At 39.5% G+C, this 25,687-nt stretch overlaps 1 protein-coding gene across 1 annotated transcript in view; it reads right to left on the bottom strand.

The window, feature by feature from the left end:
• SLC24A2 (solute carrier family 24 member 2) overlaps positions 1 to 25,687 on the bottom strand; it is a 656,915-nt gene that overhangs the window by 96,791 nt on the left and 534,437 nt on the right. The window contains exons 7-8 of the mRNA XM_053702654.1: positions 4,883 to 4,981; positions 3,349 to 3,467 (exon numbers count right to left, since the gene is read on the bottom strand). Coding sequence (XP_053558629.1) covers positions 3,349 to 3,467; positions 4,883 to 4,981 — 218 coding nt within the window. The remainder of the gene's footprint in view (positions 1 to 3,348; positions 3,468 to 4,882; positions 4,982 to 25,687) is intronic.

Here is a 25,687-nt window from a genome sequence, read left to right on the forward strand (position 1 = left end):
CTCATGCCAAAAAAACCCTGTTCCTCCTGCACCCAAGGGAGGACCACAACCCTCCAAAGAGAGGAGACCCCACTACTGATGGAGACAATCAATCCCCCTAAAAGGGAGGACACAGATAAGATATTGCACACATGCCCACAAGGAATGTGAAAGGCAGTAGGCTAATCAGTTGAAGACCGAATGAAGAACATCCAGATCACCACCGATGATACAACAGTGAAAAAATCCCCTTAAAAGGGAGCACACTCCTAATGACAACTCAGCCCCCATTGAAAACTGAGTCATCCTGAACCAGTCTACAGGATCATAAGCCCATAAGGATCCGATATAAGAACCCTATAACTGGGACCCAGGGCCGTCTTAAAATGAACGACACCTCCAGGGAGCACAAAGATACCACATCTAAAGATTCAGACCTCACAGGGGATGATATCCGGGTTAGACTGGAGAAACGGGCACATCACTCACTCCTAAATTCCCAGACCAAAGGGAAGAGAATGCCCCTAGCAGGAGGCCAACTCCCCACCAACAATGTGCTAGGCCGTAGTCATGCAAACTACTCTAGAACCCAAAGGCCCCAAGGACTACACTCACGAAGTCCAAAACTAAGGGAAATAACTACAAGAGCAGAGATAACCCGAAGAGAGAGTAGAGAAAAAACTAGTCTCCATAATCCTCTCAGATTAACCTTCCGGAGGAACACCCCAAGGAAGAAGAATGCCGAGCATCCCGAATCCAGGAAAAACATCCCCTAAGCGAAAGCTAGGAAAGGAGGACACAACATTCTATCATCCCTAATATGGAATTACGAACTCCCGGGAGCAGAAAAGAGCGACATGGCCCTCACTTCTGCCAAGAAAAAACGGATGAAGTCCAAACAGTCTCGACCCTAAGGAAGAGACCGCAAGAGGGAATAAGCCCTAAAAGGATAATCCAGAGGAACCTTGAAAGGCAAGATTGCCAGGAACTGGCTGCACGAAGGACCTAAAACCTTCATCTTCTAACCCACAACGGGAAGTAAACACTCTGGATCCCAAATCGGAACCAACAGAGGATGTCGGAGCGAATCTCAACAGAGTCCCGATCACTAGATTGAAAGGCTAATGAGGACCGAACACAATCCTCCATGATCCTAGACAAACCACGGACCATCAAATCCTCCTGGAATGCTAGTTGAAACTTGTAAAACAAAAAACAAATAAGAGTGGAACCACTTGTCACCCTAACCGGACCAGCCAGGCATAGCAAGCGCCACGTGTCTGAAATAGGCCTTACAACAGAAGGAATTGAACCCAGTCAGGACAAGCCTGAAACCAAGGGCCCCATACTGACAAGGACACACAAGTCACCCCCTAAGAGGGAGAGATAAACAACAAACATAGGACTAAAACACATCCTCATAACTTTCGTAGAAGTAAACAGTGCGATCACAAAATCATGAGTATCAATTCCATAGAATAAAATTCCCAAAGAAAATATTATAACAGACAAGAGCTTTAATCCAAATAAAATCCATCCTAACCGGATTAAAAATAAAAGATAAGGCAACCCGTAGGTTATCGCCCAGGAAGAATGGATACTCCCGCAGGACAAGCCGAATAGGAATCCGAGTCTTCCAATCTCAGAACTGGAAAGATACTCAAGAAACAAGATTATAAAAAGATTACTTCATCCCCTTATGTCTAATCCTGCATGCCATTCGCATCGGAAGACTCATGATCCACCACCCCATTAAGAGTGGGATCCTCCAGCAACGACAAAACATGCCTCAGTAGAACACGAAGGCACGCCAGTCTATAACGAAAGGCAAAACTTACCTCCGCCGGGGCAAACGAAGACCCTGGCCCCGAAGGTTGACCCCCAGAAGCCTCAGGGACAGTCAATCCCCCAGAGGGCTAAAGTGGACCAGGCGATCCCACGCCTGATGAGCCCTGGTTAACGGAACACGGACAATATCTTAAACACACTCCTGGGAGATTTAAATGCGCCAGCACCAAAGATATGGCCATGCGGAACTGTGTCTTACCTCTGGAGGAAACAGGCCACCCTCCAGAGAAGGATAAGCCGCGTTTGGGTTACCTGCATGCGTAGTAAGAGTTGGTTGTAGGCAACGCTCCTCAAAGGAAGCAGAATGCCCAGAGGTGGATGGCTCAGCGGGCCCCTGGTTCCCCGATCTCGACGAACGGAGCACTCTAAAACGGCCTTTGGAACATAACTGCTGGACATGTATCACCCAGGCCAATTCATATTCTTCGCAAGAAGTAGAATCAGAATCAGAGACATCTGTCTCCAAAAATCAGAATCCCCCATAACTGGGATATTGATAAAAAATGGACCAATAAGAAAAAATAGATACGGCACCTTACACCCACAATGGCTGGGGCACTCACCACCTCCTATGAACCAGATACCAGCGAAACACGGTCAGGAATGTGGGAATGGAGAGCCAAAACGTGACCACGCCTGGTCACAAGGTGTACCGTGCAGTCCATGAAAAAGTGTGCCTGACAGTAAAGGCCGCGTCACTTGCAACAGGCCGTTATGTTCCAAAATAGCCATGAGCCCAAATATCACTACATATTTCAGACATAATCATATAACAAACATGATTGAAACCCCCCCTGTTCAATAACCCCCCTCAGAAGATGTTAACCCTTGATTCCAAGATACAAAAGGAGCCTCACTGAGACCCTGTATTTAAGTTATTCAGGCGAGACTGTAGTCTCTCGGATAAACTGTTGAAATTACAAGACATCCATGATGAAAGTAAAATGAAACGATCTTACAGGAATCTACGCCATGGAACAGGAACACGGCCCTTCAAGTGTCACAGATAGTAGCATTGCTTCTGCCATGGACTTGAGAGAAGAAAGCAGGCAGTGAAACTCGTCAACGCTGATTGCTTGTGGAGTTGTTAATCTGAGTCGGGATGGTTTGGCAGGAAGACTTTCCCTGCATCTCCGGACTCTAACTTTCATCCATGCTCTCACTGAGAGGCTGACAGGACTACTTAAAACTCCAGTCCCATTTCGAAGAGTACTACCCTCTATAAGAGACTATCGAAAGAAACTTCTCACACTTCTCTGCCAACATCCTGGGACGAAAGGCAAAAAATAACTGGGGAATGGGGGAAGTGGGAGAGGTAGTTAAGCCTTTGGCTGGGGTATCTTTGCCTCCTCCTGGTGGCCAGGTTCTGAATTTCACAAACGTAATGAATGCAGCTGTGGATTCTTTCCGTTTATGAAGAAAACATGCTATTTTGCTTTACTTTAATTGCTTTTATTTCATAACAAAACACAGTGTTACATGACTTTCCAGTAAAAAATTATAAAAGAGGATTCATATAACCTGTGAGTCTGCAGCTTCAATTGTATGAGAGACATTTCCATTTTGAACTGGACCAGTAGATTCCTTGGGTGGTGTTACTTCAACCTCAACATTAGCAGTATTGGGAAGATCAACTTTTTCTACAATGAAAATAAGAAAATACAGAGAAAAAATATATCATTCATTCCAAGTAGTATTTGTATTTGGTGTATCATATCTAATGTTTCATGGGGCCTTTTAATATTGTCCTTTTTATAGCATAGCTAGATGCAGCATGTTAATATATAGAGCAACCAATTTAGGTTTTCATACTCATTTATCTTAATTTGAATTGTGGATGGGATTACTGTCAATGTAAATATTAGATTCTCAGCCACTATGGGTTACAATAACAGCTTATTAAATGGCACACACATACATAAACTGATATGTGTTTAAGTAACATAATGCAGGTCACTACTGACTTTCCAAGTGGTCAAGACTATTAAATTAAACACATTTAAAAAATGAGGGCTCCATTTACGAAGTTTTAAAGCCCCAGCATTTCAGGTTCATTTGAGCGAGCCTGAAATGCCAGTTAAGTAGCACCTAAACTGTGGAGTATTTCAATAATCTCGATCAGATCCTATAAGGATGATTGACAGCTCCATCTTGTGTGCGATTGGCCCTGCATGAGCAGGGTGCAGCATTGAACAAGCAGCACCACGAGTCTGGGCTGACGAGGTTCATGATAGCAAACCTCATCCGCCTGCCCTTCTGGTGGAGTGGAATAAATATTAATTTAAGAAGTCATAAATATGTCAGAATCACTGAGACTCCTCATTATTATTCAAATTCTTTAGAAAATACATTTTGTTTTATGGTTTTATTAAAATGAGTTTAATGAGGCACTAAACACCTCTTGCTTCCAGTAAAAAAATGTGCTTTGGTCACTCACTTCCTGGAGAGGCCACTTGCGGGTCAACTCCTATTTTTCTTTTCTGTTTTTTTGCTAATTTTGTAAAACAGGAACAGTTATCAGTTTTTTTCATTACCTGCTCAGATCCTATCTAAACTTTTCCCACTATGGAAACGTTATCTCTTGGATTGTGATCACTCAGAGCTTGTAAAATATAGAGTGGGAGCTGAAAACCCACCAATAAACTGGATCACTAGGATGGGAATTGACCCACAGTTATTTTTGTGGGTTAAAAACATAGGGGTTGATTACATCAAATGATTTATCGACAAAAATCCCCATAGACTGTTGTGGTAATTTTCAATAGAAAATCATTAGATACATTTTTTCTAAAGGACCCCACTATGATATGAAAGCATAACTTATAAAACAGGATCTTGGCACAACCATGTTATTTAGTAGGTTTGATAAAGTATGATATATTTCATAGTATAATACAGAACTGGAGAGATCTGGCTGTGGAGATCTTTCTATCTTAGTGAACGTGTATTAGTGTTTTTAACTACTTCTAAAATGTTATTCAGAATAATATTAATTATTTGAAAGTTGTATACGTTGATTACAAAAAGCTAAGCAAGTTATACATGAGGTACTCACCAACATAGCTAGCAGCTCCATTAAATCTTTCACTGTCGTCCACTTGGCATTTCTTTTTTGCCATTTTATGAAGAATTGAGGCTTTCTCTCTGAATTTGCCTTAAGATATTAAGCAGAAAATAATTAACAAAGAGAAGGAAATATACTAATGATAGCAACTGAAAATGTTAACAGTACTAAATAGGAATGATTCATTACTTCTACCCTTAGTCTGCTAAAGGAAATTGTAGGAACTTAAAGGGACAGTCGAATCCAAAAATGTTATTGTTTAAAAAGATAGATATCACCTTTTGTACCCATTCCATAGGTGCTATTAAGCCCCTGCAGGTTGCCTTTATCTCAGTCCATTGTATAAGCTCTTCACAGCAAGACAGAGCTAGTCAATGTGTACCATATAGATAACACTGTGCTCACTCCTGTGTAGTTACAAATGAGAACACACTGATTGGTTAAAATGCAAGCCGTAAACAGCCCTAAGATAAGGGGGCAGTCTGCAGAGGCTTAGATACAAGGTAGTCACAGAGGTAAAACATATTTTTATATAACTGTGTTGTTTGTGCAAAACTGGGGAATGAGTAATAAAGGGATAATCTATCTTTCTTGCATGTAAATGGCAAGAGTCCATGAGCTAGTGACGTATGGGATATACAATCCTACCAGAAGGGGGCAAAGTTTCCCAAACCTCAGAATGCCTATAAATACACCTCCCACCACACACATACTTCAGTTTTTACAAACTTTGCCTCCTATGGAGGTGGTGAAGTAAGTTTGTGCTTGATTTTTATGATTTCTTCTATGATAAGCGCTTCTAAGCATTCTGAAGCACAATTCCTCTCAGAGTACAGTGTTTGTCAGCGGGATGTGAAGAGAGTATTGCCTGTTGATTTTTATGGTTTCACTCATAGGAAATCTTTTCAAGGGTTCTCTGTTATCAGTCGTAGGGATTCATCTCCTACCTTCCTTTTTCAGATCGACGATATACTCTTATACCATTACCTCTGCTGATAGATTTCAGTACTGGTTTGGCTGTCTGCGATATGTGGATGGGTGTCTACGGTAAGTATGTATCATTATTTAAGACACTCTCAGCTATGTTTGGCACTTTATGTATTAATATAAAATTTTAAATATATGTATTTACTTATATTTGCCATGAGTCAGGTCTTTGTATATTTCTCTTTGCAGTCTAACAGTTTCAATCTGAGAATCATGTTTTAGGAAGTTATTTTCTTACCTGGGGTTTAGTCTTTTTTCCAATTTGACTTGTTTTTCCTTAAATTTCACGGGCAAATCTAGGCTCGCAAAATGCTATTATTTATTGCGTAATTTTTGGCGCAAATTTTTTTGTGTGCAAATTTGCGTCTATAGTGTCACAAGTTTCGTAATTTCCTGCGTCTTTATTGACATTAGATTGTTTGGCAACAAAGTCGCGCTTTTTATGACGCGAGTTGCGTCATTTCTGGATGTTTATTGGCGCCAAAAAAATTTCACTTCGCATCATGCGTCATACTTGGCTCCATATTTTTTTTTTATTATATTACCCCACTTCCTTTATGCTCCCTGCTCTCTTTATATTCTAGAGGGCTATGCTGTTTGCTTTTCTGCTTATTTTGCATATGCATTTTTTCCCATTCTTGAAACTGCTATATGAGGAAATTGGATATTTTGTTTAAATGTTATTTTTTCTTTTGCATTTTGCAAGGTGTCACAGTCTGATCCTGTCTCAGAAGCTGCTGTAGGAACCATGATGAATGAACACAGTTCTACCAAAGCTAAGTGTATCTGTTGTAAGCTAGCTGAGATGATATCTCTAGCTATATTATGTAACAGTTGTCATGCCGATAATGTTTCTATTAGTACTAGTACAGTGTCTGTTGTTCCCTCAACATCTAATGTACATGATATCTCTTTTGATATGAAAAATTATATTGCTGATGCAATACAGAAGGCTATGTCTGCTATTTCACCTTCTAATAAACGTAAATGGTCTTTTAAAATTTCTCATAAAACTGATAAAATTTGTGATGACCGACAACATACTGAAATATCCTCCTCTGAAGAGGATCTCTCTGGTTCAGAAGATCATACTACAGACAATGAAGTTGATAAATATTCTTATATTTTTAAGATTGAATATATTCGGTCTTTGTTGAAAGAAGTATTAGTTACTTTGGGCATTGAGGAGTCACATCCTCTTGATAACAAATCTAGTAAGCATTTAAATTCTGTTTTAAACCTCTTGTGATTACTCCTGAGGTTTTTCCTGTTCCAGATGCCGTTTCTGATGTGATTGCTAAAGAATGGACTAAGTCTGGTCCTTCTTCTAGGTTTAAGAAGTTATATCCTTTACCAACGGCTAATTTGGAGTTTTGGGAAAAAGTCCCTAAGGTTGATGGGGCTATTTCTACTCTTGCCAAGCGTACTACTATTCCTATGGAAGATAGTACTTCTTTTAAGGATCCTTTAGATAGGAAGATTGAATCCTATCTAAGGAAAGCATATTTACATTCTGGCTATATTCTCAGGCTTGCCATTTCTATGGCTGATGTTGCGGCTGCATCAAATTTTAGCAAATCAAGAAACAGATTCTGATTTTTGTAGCATTGTTCGTTTGCTTCAACATGCTAATCATTTTATCTGTGATGCTATTTTTGATATCATCAAGATTGATGTTAAATCTATGTCTTCAGTTATTCTAGCTAGAAGAACTTTATGGCTTAAATCATGGAATGCTGATATGGTATCTAAATCTAGATTACTATCTCTCTCGTTCCAGGGTAATAGTTTATTTGGTTCTCAGTTGGATTCTATTATTTCCACTATCACTGTGGGGAAGGAGTTTTTTTGCCCCAAGATAAGAAGTCTAAGGGTAAATTTAAAGCTTCTAATCGGTTTTGTTCCTTTCCTCAGAATAGAGAACAGAAAACCACTTCTTCCCCTAAGGACTCTGGTTCCAATTGGAAGCCATCTTCAAGTTGGAATAAATCCAAGCCTTATAAAAAGCCAAAGCCAGCTCCCAAGACTGCATGAAGGTGCGGCCCTCAATCCAGTTCAACTGGTGGGGGGCAGATAGAAATTATTTCAAAGTATTTGGGCAGATTCCATTCAGAATCAGTGGATTTAGAGCATTGTTTCTCAAGGGTATCAAATAGGTTTCAGAATAAGACCTCCTGTGAGAAGATTAAATATCTCTAATGTTCCAACAAATACTGTGAAAGCTCAGGCTATTTTGAAGTGTGTTTCAGATCTGGAGCTTTCAGGGGTCATTATACCAGTCCCGCTTCAGGAACAGGGTCTGGGCTTTTATTCAAATCTATTCATTGTCCCAAAGAAAGTCGGTCTGAAGTTTTGAATCGTTTTGTAAGGGTCCCAACTTTCAAGATGGTGACTATAAGGACTATTCTGCCTTTTGTTCAGCAAGGTCATTACATGTCCACAACAGAACGCTTATCTTCACATTCCGATTCATCCAGATCACTATCGGTTTCTGAGATTCTCTTTTCTAGATAAGCATTACCAATTTGTCGCTCTTCCATTTGGCCTAGCGACAGCTCCAAGAATTTTTTCAAAGGTTCTCGGTGCCCTTTTATCTGTATTCAGAGACCAGGGTATTGTGGTGTTTCCTTATCTGGACGATATCTTGGTTCTAGCTCAATCTTTTCATTTAGCAGAATCTCACACAAATCAACTAGTGTTGTTTCTTCAAAGTCATGGTGGGAGGATCAATTTACCAAAGAATTTCTTGATTCCTCAGACAAGGGTCACCTTTTTAGGTTTCCAAATAGATTCAGTGTCCATGACTCTGTGCATGGAAGTTTTAGGTCTCATGACAGCAGCATCAGACGCAATCCCCTTTGTTCGTTTTCATATGAGACCTCTGCAGCTTTGTATGCTGAATCAATGGTGCAGGGATTATACTCGAATATCACAAATGATTTACTTAAATCCCAACATTCAACTCTCTCTGTCCTGGTGGTTGGACTATCATCGGATTATTCAAGGGGTCTCTTTTGTTCGTCCTTCCTGGATGCAAGTCTCACAGGTTGGGGAACTGTCTGGGGGTCTCTAACAGCACCAGGGGTTTGGAAACCTCAAGAGGCGAGGTTACCAGTCAATATTTTAGAACTCTGTGCTATCTTCAGAGCTCTTCAGACTTGGCCTCTATTCAAGAGAGAACTTTTCATTTGTTTTCAGACGGACAATATCACAACTGTGGCATATGTCAATCATCAGGGAGGGACTTGCAGTCCTTTAGCAATGAAAGAAGTATCACAAATACTTTCTTGGGCGGAATCCAACTATTGTACAGATGTGGGGTCTGCCAGAAATAGATCTGATGGCTTCCCATCTAAACTTCCCAGATACCTTTGCAGGTCCAGGGATCCTCATGCGGAGATGGTGGATGCGTTAACAGTTCCTTGGTACTAGTAACTTGCTTATATTTTTCCGCCTCTTGTTCTTCTTCCAAGGGTGATCGCCAAGATCATTATGGAACAATTGCATGTGTTTCTGATAGCACCAGTATGGCCTCACAGGTTTTGGTGTGCGGATCTTGTCCGGATGTCCAGTTGCCAACCTTGGTCACTTCCTTTAAGGCCAGACCTTCTGTCTCAAGGGCTGTTTTTACATCAGGATCTCAAATCGCTAAATTTGAAGGTATGGAAATTGAATGTTTAGCGCTTAGTCATAGAAGTTTCTCTGACTCAGTGATCAATACTATGTTGCAGGCTCGTAAGTCTGTTTCTAGGAAGATTTATTATCGGTTTTGGAAAACCTATATTTCATGGTGTTCTTCTCATAAATTCTTTTAGAATTCCTAGAATTTTACAGTTTCTTCAGGATGGTTTGGATAAAGGTTTGTCTGCAAGTACTTTGAAGGGAAAAATCTCTTCTCTTTCTGTTTTATTTCATAGCAAGATTGCTAAACTTCCTGATATTCACTGATTTTTTTAAGGCTTTGGTCCGTATCAAGCCTGTTATTAAGTCTATTTCTCCTCCATGGAGTCTTAATTTGGTTTTGAAGGTTATGCAGGCTCCTCCTTTTAAGCCTATGCATTCTTTGGATATTAAATTACTTTCTTGGAAAGTATTGTTCCTTTTGGCTATCTCTTCTGCTAGAAGAGTTTCTGAATTGTCTGCTCTCTCTTGTGAGTCTCCTTTTCTGATTTTCCATCAGGATAAAGCTGTTTTGTGGACTTCGTTTAAATTTCTTCCTAAGGTTGTGAATTCTAACAACATTAGTAGTGAAATTGTTGTTCCTTCCTTGTGTCCGATTCCTAAGAATTTGCTTGAAAGATCATTACACTCTTTGGATGTTGAGGCTACTAAGGATTTCAGGAAGACTTCTAGTGTATTTGTTGTCTTTTCTGGTTCTAGGAAAGGTTAGAAAGCCTCTTGGTTAAAGCTTTTGATTCACAAAGCTTATTTGGAGGCAGGACAGTCTCCGCCTCAGAAAATTACAGCTCATGCTACTAGATCAGTTGCTACTTCGTGGGCTTTTAAGAATGAAGCTTCAGTTGATCAGATTTGCAAAGCAGCAATTTGGTCTTCTTTGCATGTATTTACAAAATGTTACCATTTTGATGTATTTGCTTCTGCTGAAGCAGTCTTTGGTAGAAAAGTTCATCAGGCAGCTGTCTCAGTTTGATTCTTCTGTTTATAAGAACTTATTTTGTGGATTTAATTTCTCAGCGGAAATAGCTGTTTTTATTTTATCCCTCCCTTTCTAGTGACTCTTCTGTGGACTTCCACATCCCATACATCACTAGCTCATGGACTATTGCCATTTACATGAAAGAAAACATAATTTATGTAAGAACTTACCTGATAAATTAATTTCTTTCATAATGGCAAGAGTCCATGAGGCCCACCCTGTTTTTGGTGATTATATTTTTTGTATAAAACACAATATTATTTTCCAGTTCCTCTTTTTTGTATTCTTTTTTACTCCTTTTTACAGCTCACAACTTGGCTATACGTTAAACTGAAGTATATGTGTGGTGGGAGGAGTATTTATAGGCATTTTGAGGTTTGGGAAACTTTGCCCCCTCCTGGTAGGAATGTATATACCATACATCACTAGCTCATGGACTCCTGCCATTATGAAAGAAATTAATTCATCAGGTAAGTTCTAACATAAATTATATTTTTTAAATAATCACAATTTTGGAGTAGACTGTCCCTTTAACAGACATATGCAGTCTAGCTTCCTGCTTATTAGGCCACTCACTTATTTAAATGTTAAAATAAAGTAAAACGTTTTTAATACAATTACACTTTACTTCTCTTTATTGATATTTATTATAATGCTATTGTAAAAACTAATATATTCTTAGACAGAACTGAAGTAAGTGAAGAGTGACTAATTCAACAGTCTTTATTAGCTTTAAAGGGATGTAAAACCGAAAACATTTTCTTTCATGATTCAGACAGAGGGGCCGAAATGTGCCCCTGTTTCCGCGCAAGCCTTCAGACTCGCCGGAAACAGCAGTTATGAAGCAGCGGTCTAAAGACCGCTGCTCCATAACTGGTCCTCTGCCTCTGAGGCTGCGGTCTTCAATCCGCCCGATCCTATACGATCGGGCTGATTGACACCCTCTGCTAGCGGATCTGCAGGGGCGGCATTGCACAAGCAGATCTGGTGAACTGCCTGTGCAATAATAAATGCCGAAAGCGTATGCAATCAGCGATGTCTGTCGGATATGATATGCTACAGCATAACATGTCGGACAGACATTGATAAATCGGCCCCAGAGCATGCAATTTTAATAAACTTTATCACTTGTTGAAAATCACACCTAGGTAGGCTCAAGAGCAGCAATGCATTACTAGGTGCTAGTAGCTGATTGGTCTCTTGCCACAGGCTCATTCAATGTGTTCTGTTAGGTACCTGTAGTTAGGGTGACCATATATTGCTGCTTTAAAAAGGTACACATTTCTTTAAACAGCCCTGAAAACATAGCTCTGGCACATATATTTTTCATATGTGTTCCTTTATAAAGCGGCAATATGGTCACCCTACCTGTAGTGCATTGCTGCTCCTTCAACAAAGGATACAAAAAGAATGATAATAGACATTTGATATTAGAAGTAGGTTGGAAAGTTGTTTAAAATTACATGCTGTATTTCAATCATGAAATATTATTTTTGGTGTCATGTCCCTTTAATTGTGAAGCCCTCTCTGAAGCCCCAGAATCTGTCTTTCCAGCCTGGAAATCATACACTCTGAGAGAACCTACTATTCTATATGAAGGGGTATAAAACTTGTATATTACATCTAGCAGGTATATCCAACATTTATATCTATCTAGCTATCTATTATCTATCTATTTATCTATCTATTTATTATCTGTATATATAGTATCTATCTATTATCTATCTATCTATCCATCCATATATATCTATCTATGCCTATCTATCTATCTATCTATCTATCTATCTATCTATCTATCTATCTATCTCCACATAATTATTATTACTTTTCCAAATCTGATGAAAGGCTGCAGATAACTAGCACATATCTGCATTCATATACATGGCACATTAATATCCTAATGGGCTAATGAAAAGAATAATTTTCTGATGTTCACAAATAGGATGTTTTGCTTATAGTCATTATTCCTTTTCTTTACATGCTTCCCTAAACAAAATCATCAGCCATGGAAACCAGCATACTTTACACCTTGTTACTTTTTATATTGCTGAACTAAGAGTAAATTGAAACTGGGATTAAACTGAACACAAAGGAACATTATGCGTAGTTGGTAGCTGAATAACTATTCTATTTGCATATTTGCCATAGAGTATGCTCAGCATTAGCATTGCAGCCCTTCTCAGTTTGTAAAGGAAGCGTACAGCAGATAAGCACAAAACACAAAGAAATACAGACTGAAACACAAACAATATATTCAGCAGCAGTGAACATGGTAATAAGCTCTGTATTTTCAGCCACCAGAAAATATATAAAGACAAAAAAAAATGTAAAAGACAAAGGCTACATTGGCATACAAACAGGTTGTATATTGTAATGTATTATTTTCTGTTGATAATCTAATACCACCAATGTTTTTTGAAATAGTATGAACGAAACTTTAAGTATTCCCTAAAAACAGTACTGTTCAGGAATTCATACAACTTATACTAACTGCTTTTTATTTTTTGAGACCTTTAGTTTCACCACTGCTGTTGAGCCAATCAGGAGCAGGATTCAGACATGCCCAACCAGTCACTGGCTGTGTCCTGTTCAAGACCAGCTTTACAGCCTAGTTCTGCAGAATAACTATGTGCTTACCTCCTTTACCGAGGATTAACACAATCAACAAGCATTTGTACAATAATAAAAACTATCTATGTCCCTTTAAGGTATATTCATGATTGTATTTAGCTTTAATGCTGTGCTAAGAATTGGAAAATCTGCTGCCCCCACGAAGGCTTACAGACCCAATAATTGTTCCTAATTTATACCTCATATATTTCTCACAGTCAGTGGAATGGGACTCATGTAGGGGTTATGCACCCACACTAGACAACTATGTACCAAATGATAAATAAAATATCTGGGGAGCATAGAAGTTTCAATGCTATAGAACTATCTCTCAAAATGTTCTGCTCCCTTAAAGGGACAGTCTACTTGAAAAATGAAATTCATGCTTACCTGATAAATTTGTTTCTTTTTTGACACGGTGAGTCCACGGATCATCATAATTACTATTGGGAATATCACTCCTGGCCTGCAGGAGGAGGCAAAGAGCACCACAGCAAAGCTGTTAAATACCACTCCCTTACCCACAACCCCCAGTCATTCGACCAAAGAGAATGGAGAAAGGAAGTAATATAAGGTGCAGAGGTGCCTGAGGTTTATGTAAAAATAAACGGTCTGAAAATACAGGACGGGCCGTGGACTCACCATGTCAAGAAAGAAACAAATTTATCAGGTAAGCATAAATTTCATTTTCTTTCTAATGACACGGTGAGCCACTGATCATCATAATTACTATTGGGAATCAATACCCAATCTAGAGGACACGGATGATAAGGGAGGGACAAGACAGTTAACCTAAACAGAAGCCACCACAGATTGAAGAACCTTTCTCCCAAAAGCAGCCTCAGCTGAAGCAAAAGTATCAAATTTGTAAAATTTAGAAAAAGTGTCTAAAGATGACCAAGTGGCAGCCTTGCAAATCTGATCTACAGAAGCACCATTTTTGAAAGCCCAAGTAGACGAAACAGCCCTCGTGGAATGAGCCGTGATTTTCTCAGGAGGCTGCTGACCAGCAGTCTCATATGCCAAGCAAATAACACTCCTCAACCAACAAGAAAGAGAAGTAGCCATAGCTTTCTGACCTTTACATTTTCAAGAAAAAACAACAAATAAAGAAGAAGCGAAAATCCTTAGTCGCCTGCAAATAATATTTCAATGCACAAACTACATCCAAGTTGTGCAACAAAAGTTCCTTATGAGAAGAAGGATTAGGACACAAAGAAGGAACAACAATTTCTTGATTAATATTCTTATCAGAAACAACATTGGGAAGAAAACCTAAAGCAGTTAGAAGTACTACCTTATCAGAATGAAAAATAAGGAAAGGAGACTCACACTGCGCAGAAATCTACGAGACTATTCGAGCCGAAGAGATAGCAACCAAAAACAAAACCTTCCAGGTTAACAACTTGATATCCAAAGAATGCATAGGCGCAAACTGAGCCTGTTGAAGTACTCTGAGAACTAAATTAAGACTCCAGGGAGGAGTTACAAACTTAAACATAGTCCGGATTCTTACCAGGGCCTGACAAAAAGACTGAACGTTGGGCACGTCCGTCAGACGTTTATGTAACAAAATAGATAAAGCAGAAGTTTGACCCTTCAGGGTACTAGCAGACAAACCCTTCTCCAGACCCTCCTAGACAAAAGACAAAATTCTAGGAATCCTTACTCTACTCCAAGAGTAGCCCTTAGATTCACACCAATACAGATATTTATGCCATATCTTGTAATAAATCTTTCTAGTCACAGGTTTACGCGCCTGAATCATAGTCTTAATAACCGGCTCAGAAAAACCACATTTAGATAAAATCAAGAGTTCAATCTCCAAGCAGTCAGCTTCAGAGAAACGAGATTTGGATGAAGGAAGGGCCCCTGAAGTAAAAGGTCCTTTCTTAATGGAAGACTCCACGGTGGAGACAATGAAATTTCCACCAGATCTGCATACCAAATCCTGCGAGGCCAAGCCGGCACAATGAGACAGACAGCAATTGTGAACCTCTGCCCACTGAATAATTCTCATTAACAGACAGCAATTGTGAACCTCTGCCCACTGAATAATCCTAGCTACCTCCTTCATTGCCAAAGAACTCTAAGTTCCCCCTTGATGATGGATGTAAGCCACGGACGTTATATTGTCTTACTGAAATTTGATAAACTGGGAAGAAGCCAATTGAGGCCAGGCTAGGAGAGCATTGAAGATTACCCTCAACTCTAAGACATTTAAAGGAAGAACTGATTCCTCCCGGGTCCACAGACCCTGAGCCTTCAGAGAACCCCAGATAGCTCCCCAACCCAGCAGACTGGCATCCGTGGTCACATCCAGGTAGGCATGCGAAAACAGGTTCCCTGGGAGAGATGATCCTGAGACAACCACCACGGAAGAGAATATCTTGCAGCCTGATCTAAAACAATCTTCGGAGACAGATCTGTATAATCCCCGTTCCAGTGTCTCAGCGTGCACAACTGCAAAGGTCTGAGATGAAACCGAGCAAATGGAATGAAACCATCAGACCAATCACCTCCATACACTGGGCCACTGATGGACGAGGAGATGACTGAAGAGCCAGACAGGAATTGAACATTTTTGACTTCCTTGCTTCTGTCAAAAAGAGCTTAATTTCTAAAGAGTCTATAATGGTTCCCAAGAATGCCACTCTTGTAGCCGGAATCAAGGAACTTTTTCCTAAATTCACCTTCCAACCGTGGGAGCGCAGAAAAAACAACAACTCTGTGTGGGAGATTCCTAGTTGAAAAGATGGCGCCTGAACTAGAATGTCATCCAGGTATGGAGCTACTGCAACCCCCTATAGTCTGAGAACTGCCAATAACGCACCCAGGACCTTTAAAAACACCCTGGGAGCTGTTGCAATACCAAAAGGAAGAGCCACAAACTGAAAATGCTTGTCTAGGAAAGCAAATCACAGAAACTTGTGATGATCCTTGTGGATGGGAATATGCAGATATGCATCCTTCAGATCTTCTGTAGTCATGAACTGACCCTCTTGAACTAGAGGAAGACTAGACCGAATGGTTTCCATCTTGAAGGATGGAACTCTGAGAAACATATTTACACACAAGATCCAAAATGGGTTTGAAAGTTCCTTCCTTTTTGGGAACAATAAACATATTGGAATAAAACCCTAGTCCCTGCTCCTGAACTGGAAGATCACTCCCATGTCGGAAAGATCCTAAACACAACTTAAGAATGCCTCTTTTTTATCTGATTTACGGATAACCTTGACAGATGAAACCTGCTCCTGGGAGGAAAAGTTTTGAACTCCAGCTTGTATCCCTGGGACACAATATCTACCACCCAGGGATCTGGAACATCCCTTACCCAAGCTTGAGCGAACAAAGATAGCCTGTCCCCCACACGATCCATTCCTGGATCGGGGGCAGACCCTTCATGCTGACTTTGAGTCAGTAGCAGGCTTCTTTTATTGCTTCCCCTTGCTCCAGGACTGATTGGACTTCCAAGAGGGCTTGGACTGATCCTGCTTGGAGAAGGAGAAGGAAGATTTACCAGAGAAGTTACAAAAGGAATGAAAATTACTCTGACGACCCTTCTGTTTTTTTCTCCTATCATGAGGAAGAGAATGACCCTCCCCTCCAGTGATATCAGAAATAATTTCAGCCAAACCAGACCGAAACAAAGTCTTCCCCTTGTAAGGAATGGATAAAAGCTTAGATTTAGATGATACATCCGCAGACCAAGACTTCAACCATAAAGCCCTGCGCGCCAAAACAGCAAAGCCGGAAATTTTTGCTCCCAACTTGATGACCTGTATAGAAGCTTCCGCAATAAAAGAATTAGCCAATTTTAAAGCCTTAATTCTATCCTGAATTTCCTCCAAAGGAGATTCCTGTTGAATAGAATCATACAATGCATCAAACCAATATGCAGCTGCACTGGTAAGTGTAGCAATACACGCAGCAGGTTGCCACTGGAACCCCTGGTAAACATACATCCTTTTAAGTAAAGCTTCTAACTTCTTATCCATGGGATCCTTAAAAGAACAACTATCCTCAATAGGAATAGTGGTTTTCTTAGCTAAAGTGGAAATAGCTCCCTCTACCTTAGGAACCGTCTGCCAAGATTCCTTAATAAAGTCCGCAACAGGAAACATCTTCCTAAAAATTGGAGAGGGGGAAAAAGGAATACCAGGCTTCTCCAACTCCTGTGAAATAATTTCTGAAACACGATCTGGAACAGGAAAAACTTCCACCACAGAAGGAACTTCAAAAAACGTGTTAAGCTTACTAGCCTTTTTGGGAGTAACTATGACCGTCGAATCAGAGTAATCTAAAGTAGCCAAAACCGCTACTCCAGCTTAAATCTGAAAGAAACTACCTCAGAATCAGCCAAAAGAGTCACACTATAAGAGTCTGAAATTTCACCTTCAGATGCTACTGAAGTATCTTCTTCCTCAATCTTATGGGAAGAAACATTAGACATAACTGTAACAGAATCAGAAGTCCTTTTGCGCTTACCCTGCAACACAGGAAGAGCAGACAAAGCCTCAGATACAGCAGAGGATATGTGAGTAGCCATATCCTGCAAAGAAAAATCAATCTGAGACGAAGAGGATTGAGATTGGGATGTATGAGGAGAAATCTGCTCTTCAGCTTGAACAGGAGACTCCTGAACAACAGTCTCCTTATAAAATGAAGGCTCTGTATCAAAAAGTCTATCCCTATACTGAACTGTTCTCTCTATACACGAAGAACAGAAAGGGATAGGAGGCTCCACATTAGCATCCAAGCATAAAGAGCAAGTAACATCTTGGAAATCCACCTGATCCATCCTAAGGCAAATTCAAAAAGACAAAATAACTGCAGCAGCAAAAAAACAAAACAAAAAAACCCCCACTTTTTAAATGTTATTGTCCCTTTAAGAGACGAACGTTAAACAAATACCCTGAAAAAAATACTTTACAAAAAACCTGCAGTTGAGGTGCTTACCTGACCTCCCACGGACTGGATACAAGGATAGCGTAGCAGAGAAGATCCAGACTCTCTCCTGAAACCACCCGCTCTGACCGCACCAGAAAACTACACCAGAGCCAACAGGAAGCCTAAACAAACACTTCCTACTCAAACCGCATGCAAAACTCGTGCCATAGAAGCCCCGTCCATCGTGGGTGTATGCGATCACCTCACGGTCGACATTGAACTTATTAAACAGTCACCGGGAGGAAAATACACGCTTCAAATCCATAATGAAATTGAATAAAGAGCCTTAACAATCCCTTTCAATAAAACAAAGACAAAATAAGGAGAGCTAAACAACACTCCTGACAAAACCATCCTCACACAGTGCCCTACATAAAACAATTACTGTCAAATAAACCCATACATAAGCAGGATATATTCCCAAATAAATATATATAAGTGCCAACTCTTCTGAACCTTTCAGAAAAATAAAAACAGCACTTACCTCTATCACAGTCTGTCTGGCAGCAAAGGCAGCTCACTAGGTTTGAAAGGCTTCTCTCCTAACATGGACCTTTGGAAACAGAAAAAATACTAAGTAAACATACATAGTCTTTTACTACAAGGGCAACATCACAAACTGAGAGGCACAGAGGGGATTATACCCCCCCAAGTTCCCAAAAGCTTAAAAGCCACCATTGCTCTACTAAAGAGACTGACATGGACTACGGCTACACCCCAAAACACCAAAGCAAACCTGCTTTGCTGAAAAAAATAACAAACTCTTGATTGAAGAAACAGACACCAAACTTTACCACCTCCTTGCAACTACAAGCAAAGAGAATGACTGAGGGTTGTGGGTAAGGGGAGTGGTATTTAACAGATTTGCTGTGGTGCTCTTTGCCTCCTCCTGCAGGCCAGGAGTGATATTCCCAATAGTAATTATGATGATTCGTGGACTCACGGTGTCATTAGAAAGAAATTATCAGTTTAAAACATAGATAATCCCTCTATTACCCATTCCCAAGTTTTGCATAACCAGCACTGTTATATTAATATACTTTATACCCCAATGATTACCTGTATCTAAGCCTCTGCAGACTGTAGAACCAGATTACAAAGAAACATTAATAAGGTCAAACACAACAGTGGGACTGGATTATATTTTCATGTATAGTGAATGGTGTCAGTCAAAAGAATATATAAAATATAAATGTTTTTTAAAAAATATTTATTAATTTTCTTTTTTTGCAATCAAACTAAAATGAATGTGTTGCTTTCCTCATGCATGAGATGGTAGCACAGATTATACAAATTCAGCTCACTTCTTCATTTATTGCTGTCAAATTAACTCAGCAAGAGATAAATGTTTATTGTAAATGTGAAGAAATGCATGTCAGTTTTCTTGGGAGAAGAAGGAAATGCATTTATGTTTAGAGACAAAGCATTAGACAAAGATAAAAGTACAGTATATATAAAATCAAACAACTTTCAAATAATTTTGCTTCATATTTAACAGAACTTTCAAAATGTACCTTCAATTTATTAAACTTATAATTTGCAGTTTCCAATTACTGTGAAACAGTGAACTCATATCCATTCTCTAAGAATTGCATATGCAAATAGGACAGACTGGCTGATTATGTCTTGAATTTGATTGCTTCATCATGACTCAATAGGAATGAAGAGGCAATCAAAGTACTTCCCAGGCACAGTAATGATATACAATCAGACAAAAGAAGCGAAAAAAAAATCCCTAGTGTTGGAAAAATTCAGAATAATTTTGCCATATATTTTGTGAAATCGATCCAAAAAACAGCAACAATAACAATTAAGCTATAAAAATGTATTTTTAAAGTATATCTTCTCCCTGCCCACTATTGAAATATTTTAAAAAAACATATGTACAGCACAGAGGCGTAACTAGAAAAATCTGAGACCAGGTACAAAAATCCATGAAGGGCCCCATTACTATATAATATATATAAAAACTCACACACACACACACACTCAGCTACCCTATACTGAGCTCAGGCTTCCTCTTTTTCCGCTTAACCATACAGTGAAATAACTAAGATGAGCAAAAAAATATAAAGTGTAGGGGAAGCATTGTTGCACTGTACTATATAATGTGTACAGCTATTTGTCTCATTCATAAGACACCTGGGCCTCTTGTTATGAAGCTCCGGATGTACCTGCCTTCGCCGGCCCCAATACGCTTTCCGAAGCTCGCCTCACATCGCCGCCGCGGACCTGAATACGTTCGCCAAAGTTATCAAAAAAGCTGGCAAAAAGCCGCGCACCAAGTACGGGGCGATGAGCAGCGGACTGTGATAGTTATCACTCATCCAATCTCGCTGCTCTTCGGCTTTTTTACAGCTTTATTGATAAGCTGTCACTAAGCACCCACAATATATTATACTGTTCTACCCCCTATACCGGCACCCCCATAGCCCCCCGCAACGAAATAAAGTTATTAACCCCTAAACCGCCGCTCCTAGACCCCGCCGCAACTATAATATATTAACCCCTAAACCACCGCTCCCGGACCCCGCCGCCACCTACATAATACCTATTAACATCTATCCTGTGACCCTATACCGCCACCACCTATAATAAAGTTATTAACCCCTAACCTGCGGATCCCGGACCCCGCCGCAACTAAATACATTGTTTAACCCCTAAACCGCCGCTCCCGGACCCCACCGCAACCTATATTAAACTTATTAACCCCTAATCTGCCCCCCCTACACCGTCGCCACCTATAATAAATGTATTAACCCCTATCCTGCCCCCTTACACCACCGCAACCTATAATAAAATTATTAACCCCTAAACCTAAGTCTAACACTAACCCTAACATCCCCCTAACTTAAATATTAATTAAATAGATCTAAATAAATATTACTCTTTTTAAATTAGTTATTCCTATTTAAAACTAAATACTTACCTATAAAATAAACCCTAATATAGCTACAATATTACTAATAATTATATTGTAGCTATTTTAGGATTTATTTTTATTTTACAGGCAAATTTAAATTTATTTTAACTAGGTACAATAGCTATTAAATAGTTATTAACTATTTAATAGCTACCTAGATAAAATAAAGTCAAATTTACCTGTAAAATAAAAACTAACCTAAGTTACAATTACACCTAACACTACACTATCATTAAATAAATTATTCCTATTTAAAACTAAATACTTACCTGTAAAATATACCCTAAGCTAGCTACAATGTAATTAATAATTACATTGTAGCTATCTTAGGATTTATATTTATTTCACAGGCAACTTTGTATTTATTTTAACTAGGTACAATAGTTATTAAATAGTTATTAACTATTTAATAACTATCTAGCTAAAATAAATACAAAATTACCTGTAAAATAAATCCTAACTTAAGTTACAATTAAACCTAACACTACACTATCATTAAATAAATTAAATTAATTAACTACAAGTAGCTACAATTAAATACAATTAAATAAACTAACTAAAGTACAAAAAAACAAACACTAAATTACAGAAAATAAAAAAAGATTACAAGAATTTTAAACTAATTACACGTAATCTAAGCCCCCTAATAAAATAAAAAAACCCAAAATAGTAAAAGTCCCTACCCTACACTACATTACAAAGTATCAGCTCTTTTACCAGCCCTTAAAAGGGCTTTTTGCGGGGCATGCGACAAAGTAATCAGCTCTTTTGCCTGTAAAAAAAAAATACAACCCCCCCAACATTAAAACCCACCACCCACATACCCCTACTCTAACCCACCCAAACCCCCCTTAAATAAACCTAACACTACCCCCCCTGAGGATCTCCCTACCTTGAGTCGTGTTCACCCAGCCGGCCCGAAGTCTTCATCCAAGGGGCGCTGAAGATGTCTTCCATCCGATAGAAGTCTTCATCCAAGGTGCGCTGAAGAGGTCTTCCATCCGAGAGAAGTCTTCATCCAGGCAGCGTCTTCAATCTTCATCCATCCGGAGCGGAGCGGAGCCATCTTCAAAGCAGCCGATGCGGAGCCATCCTCTTCCACTGACGCCTACTCGCCGAATGAATATTCCTTTAAGTGACATCATCCAAGATGGCGTCCCTCGAATTCCGATTGGCTGATAGGATTCTATCAGCCAATCGGAATTAAGGTAGGAAAAATCTGATTGGCTGATTCAATCAGCCAATCAGATTGAAGTTCAATCCGATTGGCTGATCCAATCAGCCAATCAGATTGAGCTTGCATTCTATTGGCTGATCGGAACACTCGGGGTACATGTTAGGGTGTTAGGTGTAGAGAGCTCCCATAGGAATCAATGGGATGTCGGGCAGCAGCGAACATGAGCTTTCGCTATGGTCAGACTCCCATTGATTCCTATGGGATCCGCCGCCTCCAGGGTGGCGGATTGAAAACCAGGTACGCTGGGCCGGAAAAGTGCCGAGCGTACCTGGTAGTCATTTGATAACTTCCAAAAGTAGTCAGATTGTGCTGAACTTGCGTTTGGAACATCTGGAGTGACGTAAGAATCGATCTGTGTCGGACTGAGTCCGGCAGATCGAAGCTTACGTCTCAAAATTCTACTTTTGCCGGTGTGTAAGGCTTGATAACTTAGGCGAATCAGCCTTGCCACAAATACGCTGCGGAATTCCAGCGTATTTGAGGTTGACGGCTTGATAACTAGAGGCCCTGATCTCAGGCAAGAGACACTATGCTAAAGGGAAAAGAAAAACAATAGTAGTATGAGATGGATTCACTTACATACTTACCGGTTTCAGGGGGATTTCTCTAAAGTTTACCAAACAAAGAGTAACAGCACAGCCTAGCAAACACTATCACTAAGCACAACTAACTAGAGCACTTACCTCATCTAACTGCAAGATTTCTTTTTTTGTTTCCTGGTGGTCTTTTTTCACAGTCAGTCCCAGTTTAGTGACCAATTAGCCACCAATGAGCAAGTGCTACATTTAGCCACCAATCAGCATGAGCTACCCAAGTGCTGAACCAAAAATGGACCAGCTCCTAAGCTTAGATTCCTGATTTTCAAACAAAGATAGCATGAGAACAAATAAAACTTGATAATATGAGTAAATTAGAAAGTTGCTTAAAATTGCCTGCTCTATCTGAATTGAAAAATGGGTTTAGTTTCCATTTAAGGTTATACAGAAGGGAAGCAGGCCTTAAAACTGGTCTTATTCTGACCAAATCTTGAACAAAGGCTAGAATGTCAGGAAGTCTCTAAATCCTCTTGTAACACAAGACTGAAAGGGTAGAAATGTGGTCTTTAAGGGAACTGCCTGATAAACCCTTAGCCAGACCATCCTGCAAAAAAATTTAAGAGTTCAAGAAATCTGAAAAGAGTTCCAATGGTAAATCTTATACTCACAACAGGAGAGGAAAGCTTTCCAGATTTTCTGAAAATACGTCTTGTAACACGCTTTCTGTCTTAAATCAAAGTGTCTTTCACTTGATCTGAAAAAAACCTCTCTGAGGCAAAATCAGAGGTTCAATTGCCATGCTATCAAATTGAGAGACTTTAGATCTTGATGGAAGAAGGGACCTTGAGAGAAAAAGTCCTTCCTGAGAGGAGAACACCAAGGCTGGGTTAAGGACAATATACAAAAAAATGCAGATTATGATAAGATGTTATATACAATAATCTAGCACAAATGACAAAGAAACAATACTCTTCTAATGTTTGGACCGCTGCCTTCTTGCAGTCTCTCCCAAAAGACTGAACAATATGGATCGCTTGAAATATGCAGATGGCGCTGGTCCTTGTACAGGTGTAACAATCAATGTAGAGATTTCCACTAAATAGAGGAAAAGAGGACTTAACAAGTGTATTGAGGTCAAATATTATATGTGCAGTATACTCACTCCATATAATATGGGTGGTCAGCCGAATGGGAACAGGATTGGAACCCCTTAAAACTTGTAGCTTTGGTTTCAACCGAAACTGCGAGAAAAGGATACAGGCTCCAATCAAAATAGAATTATTCACTTTGTAATATATTAAGTAGTAACTTACTCCAGTGAAAACTGGAATCCAGTGATGTCACAGCAAAAAAATAGAAAGGACACATGTGTCTGATAAAAAAGAACAAAGCTTTATTACCAATAAGCTCAGCTCAATGCGATTCAATGATAAAATGTCTTTCTCAAGAGCAAATTAAAAACAGTGGTTGTTTGTTGCAATGTGACATAAAATTCTGGTTTAAATACAGGTTTCCTGGAATAGTTTAAGGACAATGCAAGAAGAATTAATATCACTGAGACCCCCTGTTTTATTCTCGCTATTTTCTTCGTTAGTAAAATAAAAGTAGGAAAGATGTAAATCAAATAGAATGATGAGGAAATTACTAGTGCATCTAATAGAGTCCATTGTGGATCTCAAGATCTACTGGGTAGCATGTAATTCAAGCTTGAAGCCATAAGGTCTATCTCTTGCTTTCCCCAATGATTCACATTATACCTCCTGATTCAAAGACCATTTTCCGGAGTGAAGGCACTGACGACTGAGGAAATCCCATTCCCATTTGACCACACCTGGAATGTAAATAGCTGAAATCATGCAATGATGGTATTCTACAAAAGTCAGAGTGCAGGTCACCTCTTTCATTGCTAAGGCACTTTGAGTATTACCTTGGTGATTGATGTAAACCACTACTGTGGAATTGTCTAGCTGAAACCTCAGAAAGTCTCCAGAGCCAACTCTGGAAAGCCCTGAAGATCACACGGAGGTCTAAGAAACCTCGCCTCCCAAGGAGACCAAGCTCCCTGCACTTTCTGGGAACCCCAGACTTGTGCTTCAACCAAGCAAGCTGGGGACAGAAACAGAAAAAATTCTAATGCTTATCATTAGAAAGGTATGTACATTAATAGCATTCAACAACACTATTGATTACTAAGCAATAAAGTTCTGTAAAGACACAATTGGAAATCCTCCAATAGAAGGGGTAAAACTTAACTTTTAATAGTGTTTCAAATTAAATTAACAATGATCATTAAAAACACAGAGTGATGTAATTGGTGCATCAACAATAAGAGTAAATTCCCTAAGGGGTAAGCACCTCTATGGGGCCAGTAAGGGGGTCAAACTCTTTTAGTAAGTACAGGGCAACCCCGCTGTAGAGACTTGATTGGTAAGGGTATACCCTATGCATGCAAAAATGGAACAGTATGCAGTCGGACAGGTACTAGCTGACTGAGAGGGGGACAAAATTAATGCATGGGAATATTCCCTAGGATAAATCAATGGTATAAGGAAAATAAGAGTCCTTAGATAGGTTGTGTCCTCTGTGGATAGGTATAGTGGTGGGTGAAAAACTATATCACAACTAGCGTCATTCAGTAATGAAACTGGTGTGGGTTGTTTTAATAAGTTCGATTTCACAGCCAGGAGCTAATGAGCTAGTAATACTGAGGTATCCAGATAATAGCTACCACTAGAGTAGAGAGTAAAGTGCACTGCAAACTGTTACCTTAAGGTACTATAGAAATAAGTGAAATGGTCCACTCACTATTCACTTAGGGTAATACCATAAATTATCTCATGGTGCTAATACCCAAGGTCTCAAAGTGTACATAGGTTGTGAATGATAAGTTTTC

This window comes from Bombina bombina, chromosome 2 (assembly GCF_027579735.1).
Source record: "Bombina bombina isolate aBomBom1 chromosome 2, aBomBom1.pri, whole genome shotgun sequence".
NCBI lineage: Eukaryota > Metazoa > Chordata > Amphibia > Anura > Bombinatoridae > Bombina > Bombina bombina.